At 38.3% G+C, this 7,542-nt stretch overlaps 1 protein-coding gene across 1 annotated transcript; it reads right to left on the reverse strand.

The window, feature by feature from the left end:
• Positions 289 to 7,244, reverse strand: LOC109708997 (nodulation receptor kinase-like). The gene is made up of 12 exons (XM_020231011.1): positions 6,990 to 7,244; positions 5,588 to 5,738; positions 5,356 to 5,427; positions 5,188 to 5,259; positions 4,995 to 5,069; positions 4,738 to 4,907; positions 4,176 to 4,393; positions 3,733 to 3,859; positions 3,576 to 3,644; positions 3,024 to 3,213; positions 1,736 to 1,868; positions 289 to 1,140 (listed from the first exon to the last, which is right to left on the reverse strand). Exons 1-12 carry the CDS (start codon positions 7,051 to 7,053, stop codon positions 817 to 819), a joined length of 1,665 nt encoding a protein of 554 aa, XP_020086600.1. The 5' UTR covers positions 7,054 to 7,244; the 3' UTR covers positions 289 to 816.

The raw sequence follows: 7,542 nt of genomic DNA on the forward strand, positions 1-7,542 counted from the left end.
GCCAATCTGTCCCAGTTGCATGCCACTAGCATGACGAAGCGTGCCGACATTTGTACACGGTGTGTTATTGTGTTGTGTCGTGCTGTGTCGATAGGTCATGTATCACTGATACGATAATTCTTGTTCTGTTTGATAGTTAAAACTTTTGGAGAGACAAATTAATTCATAATTTCACTACTTTACATCATACATAGTCAACTTTTACAAAAGAAAAACACCTCAAATCATCAGCACCCACTGAAGTTAACAAAGTGTTCACAACAGGATTCTGCAAGAAAACTCAGCTAGTAAGCTAAACTATCACATTAACCCTTAATTGAAACTGTTCTGAATGCAGGATAATGCAAATCATTTCACAAAGTGTCATGTTGAAATTGTAAAATCATTTTGCGAAGTCGCAAGTCATTGGAACACTTGATTGGCCTAAAACTGATACTATTTGAATTTTTCTCAGAAAAAGTTTGCAAGTGCTCTGTACATGGACAAACAATAACAACCTAAAAGAGTGTTTCGTTTCCTCTCCTGTATCTTGATTTAGATGTTCTCATGCCAATCCAATTGAATGGGGCTTTTGCGGAACAATAATCCACTATATTTCAGATTTTGCAGCAATCCACCCTTTTTATGTTTTTTGCACTAGAAAAAACATCCATTGGAAATTTCAGCCAAGAGAATTTTGGTCCTGTAAAAGGATAGTTTGGCCCGAAGTTGCAAAATCAAGGAACAAGTGGATTTTTGTTTTGCAACAAGGCAGATCCAGATATCTTATACATCAAAAGCTCATTCACCTGCATATTATAGTGATTCGTGCGTGACTCATCTAGGAATTGGACAATAATTCAAAGCCGGTTCGCCTGTGGTAGAGGCTGGAGCAAGCATCTTCCTCTCTACAGATAAGAAGCGGTTGGACCCTCCTGTGCTTTCGATGGATCTCATATACTCCGAGGCATTGTTCTCGATTATTAAGGCGTCCTCGAGCTCCCTGACGATATCCGACATACTTGGACGGAAGGTCGCGAAGGGCTCTGTACATGCCAAGGCAGCCTCTACCACTCTCCACATTGATTCTGAGTGGTATTGACTCTTAATGGTCGGATCCACGATTTCTTCGATCCTTGACTCTCTTATAAACGGTTTTGCCTAGACCAAAAAATGTTCAAAGGTTAGTGATGATGATCATTAAAAGGTAGTATTTCATATTTGATATTTTCTGTAATTGTACAGTGATTTTCTTCAACTCTAGTTTATTATGTATGAGGTGAAAATACGATATGAATTACTGCTGGATAAAAGTTGGACATGACATCAAGGTATTTCCATACAATGCCGGAATAAATTATCCAGTGATAACCTAAGCGATATGTCTAATTACTAATTACAAGCTAGGAGTTTGGCTTTAATTCCTTGAGAAGTCTCGGCAGCCATGATTTGAAAGTGTAACGTGTATTTCACCGACGAGGTGATCTATCTTATTATGAGAAAATGACTTGAAGACCAGACGTGGTATGCCTTTCGAGACACTAGATTACCCTGCTCATCTAACGAATACTACAAACTCCGTAAATATATAAAGGAGATAGGCCCAGTAAGATGTTCATGCAGACAATATACTCAGTAAGTAGAAAGAACTACGCCAAAACTAAGCTCAGCAAACAAAACTAGCTCTGTGTTTCAGAATCTTAAAATTTTGATAGTATACTCAGGAGTAGAAGGATGTAATCTGTTGAAATCATACCCATTCAACTAAGCTCCACTCATTTCGCGGCCTGTGAATGTTGAGAGGCTCCCTTCCTGTTACAATTTCTAAAAGAACGACACCAAAACTAAACACATCACTTTTGGCTGATAGCTGCTGGGTCGAATAATACCTGCAACAAGAGAAAATTCTTCAGCATGCATTCCACTGTGATGCTCAAGTTGTTCAGTATAAAAATTTTAAATCAATATTTACAATTTTAGGAAGCACTTGGTTGCGCATTTCCGTAGAAACTCTTGAACTAATGGAATTAAAGAACAAAGATGCCTTTATCAGCATAAATCAGGATGAAGTCATGGCTGATTTCAACGTGTTTTTGAAATGACGAAAAGAAACGACAACAAAGCATCAATGTACGGGAAAAGTCAATGATTGCTTTTACAAACCCATCTAACTAACTTTGTAGCCAAATCCAGGCCTTAATCTCTCCGTTCATATCTTCATCCCTACTATGATTAGTAAGCCTCGAATACCTACATGAAAGACTAGTAGTTTGACCACATGGTCCACATCATGGCTTATTAAAAAGCCCAAGCTATCAAGTATGCGGAAATCACCTTTGGGCAAGGGCAACCTATTTTCATCTCCAAGGTTATAATGCACTCACGAGGGCACAAGCATGCATAAATAAATATACATAGACGGGGTAACTATAACCTGTTTGTTGGCTTAAATGGGCCAGCATCCTGCCCTGTGGCGGGAGGCCGGGTTGGGCCGAATCACATTCGAAATGGTGTGAGGCTAGGTGGGCCAAGTCATGTTCGAAGTGGCGTGAGGTTGGTTGGGCTGTGTCACAATTGAAACTCGTAGGCGCTGTATCTGTATACTTTAAGTGAATTGGTTGCATATTTCTAACAGCTCGAGCTTTTGGGATTAATGGTTAACGCCAATGATCCGACAAGTGCTATTAAAGCCAGAGATCACGGGTTCGATTCCCGCATGCTGCAAATGTGTGCAGATGCTAGAGGGCGGATTGTTGGCTTAAATGGGCCAGCATCTTGCCCCGTGGCGTGAGGCTGGGTGGGCTCGAGCTTTTGGGATTAATGGTTAGCGCCAACGATCCGACAAGTTAATGTTATTGTAAGTGTCGCAAAATAAATCAAAACATATAAAATGGTATTTATCGCTAAGCACCAGAAGACTTTACTTTCGGTTAGTTAATAAGCAGTCTTCTTCATTAGCATAATTGAAGAGGTTTAATCAGTAGTAAGTGCAAGGAAAAATTCCACGACTGTTCAAATTTCAAGTGAAACATGAGTAAACTTACTCAGGGTCCAGGTATCCCGCAGTTCCTCTCACTTCCAGGGATGCTCCGCTGTCCCCTTCTTGAGGCGCATATTTTGAAAAACCGAAGTCGGTCACTTTGCCGATCATGCTATGATCTAGAAGAATGTTGCTAGATTTGACATCCCTGTGGATGATGCAGCGCCCAGCAAAATTGTGAAGGTACATCAAACCTGAATCATTTCATATAATGGAGTTGTCACCTTTTGCATTATCTCGATTTCTAACACAGCAGATGATATACGTAATGCGCCAAAAATGAACAATTTAAAGATAGTGAAATTCAGCATTTACAAATGCAAACTGGCATAGGACATCGTGCCTACAAATGCGAACTCAGAAAGGAAACACTATTCTTGGGGCTTAGGGTACTAGGACATGCTAAACAACGCACTTAGTTTCCAGGCCAAATAGAATTTCATATGAATCCTAGCCAGTATGGCAAGCTCCACTTGAATGCATTCACCCAAAGCACTGCACTAGCTGCATTCCTGATCACAAGCAAAAAATATATCCACAAGGAGGCGGAACTCACCTTTAGCAGCACCAAGTGCAATAGACAGTCTAGTAGGCCAATCAAGCACTTTCCTTTTTGCTGCTTCACCTTTACATAAAAATTATTGCATTCAACGAAGAGGAAGTAAATGAAAAGGCCAGCTAAATCAGATAATATGTTAAACTAAGATGAGTACCATAAAGACGATCTTGTAGCGAACCATTGGACATGAATGGATAGACCAAGATTTGCTGATCATTCTCACAGCAATAGCCAAGAAGTGGGACCAAGTTGTCATGCTGAATGGTTGAGAGAATCCTTAACTGTAAAAATATTGAATGCGCTAGTTAGAAGAGCTTAATTTGATTCAGCAATACAGAATAGTCGGGAGTCGCTTGATGTGGTGTTCCTTGTCTAAGGGTGCCACATTGAAAACTTACACCAAAGGAATTAGTTTCCGATAAGATTGCAAAATCTTACAGAGTCCTCAAAGAATCTATTAAAGTTTAGCTCGTTATGAATCACTGCGTAGTTTGTTCAAATGGTTTACCATGGAAGGATATAGACTTACACAAAAGAAACATGAAACCCAATGCATAATTTGCTTCGAGTTAAAGAAAATTTTGGTCATATTTTTACCTCATTGTTGAACTCGCGTGTTCCCTGAGTTGATGAGGACGATCGAACTTTGACAGCCACTTCTTGACCATGTGGCAGAACACCTTTGTAGACAACTCCGAATCCACCCTCCCCTATCAAGGTTTTGTAGTTTTCTGTGGCATTTTGGATGTACTGAAGTGGAAACTGCTGTACCACAGGGTTGGTAGGATCGTGAATGCTCTCTGAAAATACTGGATCTACATATAACAAGGCGATTCATATTTAATAAGATGGATTACAGCAATAAAGAAACACACACTTATTCACCTAGGAGCTTGAACTCGAACATTGCAGTTTGTATGAAACTCAATGGCCTTCTTAAGGATTTAAATATATTATTTTAACTCTTCAACAGGAAATAAATTGATTATCATTTCATATTACTGAGCAAAAAAGATATTTCTCTTTACTTCAATGTATCAAATTTTGCCTTAAATGATTGTTGCCTTAATAGGAGGTATTATAAGAAACATATGAAGAAGATTGCCCAGTGTTATTAAATGCAGATAAACAAAAGCGGATGAGTATTTCACGGGCGTACTCTTTATAGCTGGGTGGCCTCTTTCAGCAGGGGGGCGAACACGTCTGTAGAAACAAGTTAAAAACATCCCAAGAGCAAATGTACAGGCAAGAGATCCTCCAGCAATGCTTCCTACTGTGTAATTATTTCGTTGAGGAGGTGTCTGTTCTTGATCATAACAATTTCTTGAACTGAATTGAATAATAGTCACAAGAAATATGAGACACATATACAATAAATATAATGCCAAACTTCGTAAACCTGTACTGTTGTCATACTTTAACGTAAAATTCATCCTTTTTGATAACCCTGTAGGAAGTTGATCGCTCAATGATGGATTGCAATTGATTGACCTAAAGCAGAAATAGAATTTATTAGCCAAAATTTGAGTTGGAAAGCAGTCTTTTCAGCAATGTGGACTGCCAAAGTTGAATTTGGTGGAAAATTTTCCAAAAAAAAAAAGGACTTAACAAATTTGATAATTTCCTGAGCAACTCAAAAGATTCTGGAATGGATCCTGTGAAGTTATTATTATCCAGATTCCTGACAAAGAAGGAAACTCAGAATTCATAGGAAATTCAAAGAAAAGGATGATTTTCATCGACGAGAATCGTTTACTACGAGAGCTAGCTCACATACAGCTCAATTAAGTCTGTTAGGTAACCTATGGCTGTAGGAATTGGCCCTTGCAAGCTCTTTGATGAGAGATCCCTGCCACAAATAGTACGAACAGTTGTCGCACGATATCAAATCGTTAGAATGAAACTATGGGATAGAGTTAAAACAGCATAAAAGTAGTGAAGGACCAAAATTATAATGTAAAAAGCCGACCAAAAGAATGAGTCGACTTTACGGAGAAGAAGGTACTTACAGCTTGAAAATGACAAAGGTGCCATTCTGTGGTAGGCAGTAGAAGCCTTCCCAGGGAGGAGACAAGCAGGGGTCCCCATTCCACTTCTCCAACATATTGTTTCCTGGGTTTCTCTCCAGCAACTGATACCTTACCTCCTTCGCTACATCCACTGTTTGAAATGATATTTTGCATATCAAACTTTTTCTAGCTAGAAAAAAGTAATAATAATATGAAGCCAAACTCAAAAAGTATTTTATGTTTCAATTTTTTGGCATCCTCAAGTTCTTCAATAACAACTCATTACAGTGCATTACTATGAGTAAATTGGAATGAGCCAATGACAAATCCATTGCATGTGTAGAAATTAGAAATCGTTCGGTCGAAAGTTAATCATGCAATGCAGTCTCACTACCTTAGTTCTGAACTTGAGAAAGTGTCTGCTAAAAGGATCTTCAGACATTTTCTGGTACACTACATTTTACCGCCTGTTTGAATGCTACATAGCTGTTATCATGTGATAACTGATGCAGGAAAAAGTTTTGGATATACGATCGGTACGTACTAAGGTCAAGGAAAATATTATCCTTTTTCCTTTAACGATTAACATAAACTGCCTTTAAGAAGGAAATCACGTGAATGTGGGTCATAAATGAATCATAATTTCTTTAAGTCAACTTATGCTAATCATTAAAAGAAAAAGGCAATGTTATTCTAATCATTAGATGAATTCAGGCCTTGAATTCTTTAAGGAACATAGCACTAGTTTTACTCTATGATCTGAAGTTTCTAACTAGAGATATTATTAAAATAGTATCAAATATTTGGAAGGATATTCTTTCTCTCTCCTTTTCGATCAAAGTACATCTAACTACCTGTTACTTATGAGACAGGTGACACTTTGTTCTCAAACTTTAATTTGTTACAATTTTTGGCTCAAACTTTCAAAATTAGTTGCAATTAAATCTTATAACCCAATTGAATTGACTAAATATTGATATATTGCTAATCTAGAAGTGATGCGGCAGTGTTGCGATTGATGATGCGCCAATAATTAAGACGCTTGTGTCAATGTTTAGTCAACTAAATTGGGTTGAGGGACTTGATTGTAACATTTCTGAAAGTTTGAACTGTAAATTACAACAAATTAAAGTTTGAGGACCAAGCGTCCAATTTTTACCCTTCTAAGAATCTTCCTTGTGTCAGTTCCCCTCAATTTCATCAACAACTAATATCTTTATATCATGAATTCCGCGAACGCATGATCACAAAACAACAATCAAACCCTATCGTCAAAAAGATCGATCTAATAGAAAATAGAAAACAGTTCAATTCATTTCGTTTATTACGACCTGATGATCTGATATCATGTTAATCAAAAGATTGAAAAGACAGAAAAAGAAATAATGATCTTAAAAATTACTTTGGCCCCCATATGCTGTTATTGGAAGGAGCATCAGGAGCAGGAGGAGGAGGAACAGAGCCATCCAATTCACGGTTCCGCCATCGCGAATTCGGATTTGGGACCGTCAGATCGAGGCTGGGAGGGGAGGGGGTATGATGGCAGTCTGCCTTCTCCTTCTTCTTCTTCTTCTTCTTCTTCAGTCTGGAGGGGAGAGCTGACGTCGCCGTTCTTGTCTGCTTGTTGGGGGTGTTTGTAATAGGAGGTGGGAACTGCCGCCAACGGCAAAATTCCATTCTTTTATTACTGGGATGGTCAGCAACTCTTTACAGAAATAAAATAAAATTACAAATAAACAAAAATAAAATAAAATAAAGGGACCCAGTCTTGACTGTTTCCTAGTGAGGGATGGGAGAAATTGTTGCGCAGAGACTGAACAGCCGGTTGATTTGGACGTGATTAAAATGATCATGTAAAATACTGTCAGTACATTTAGGGCATATTTGGTTCATGATTGGAATATGAATGAGAAGTTGAATTGGATTGCTTCGGAATAAAAAATGGAATGACGAAT

This window comes from Ananas comosus, linkage group 4 (assembly GCF_001540865.1).
Source record: "Ananas comosus cultivar F153 linkage group 4, ASM154086v1, whole genome shotgun sequence".
Classification (NCBI taxonomy): domain Eukaryota; kingdom Viridiplantae; phylum Streptophyta; class Magnoliopsida; order Poales; family Bromeliaceae; genus Ananas; species Ananas comosus.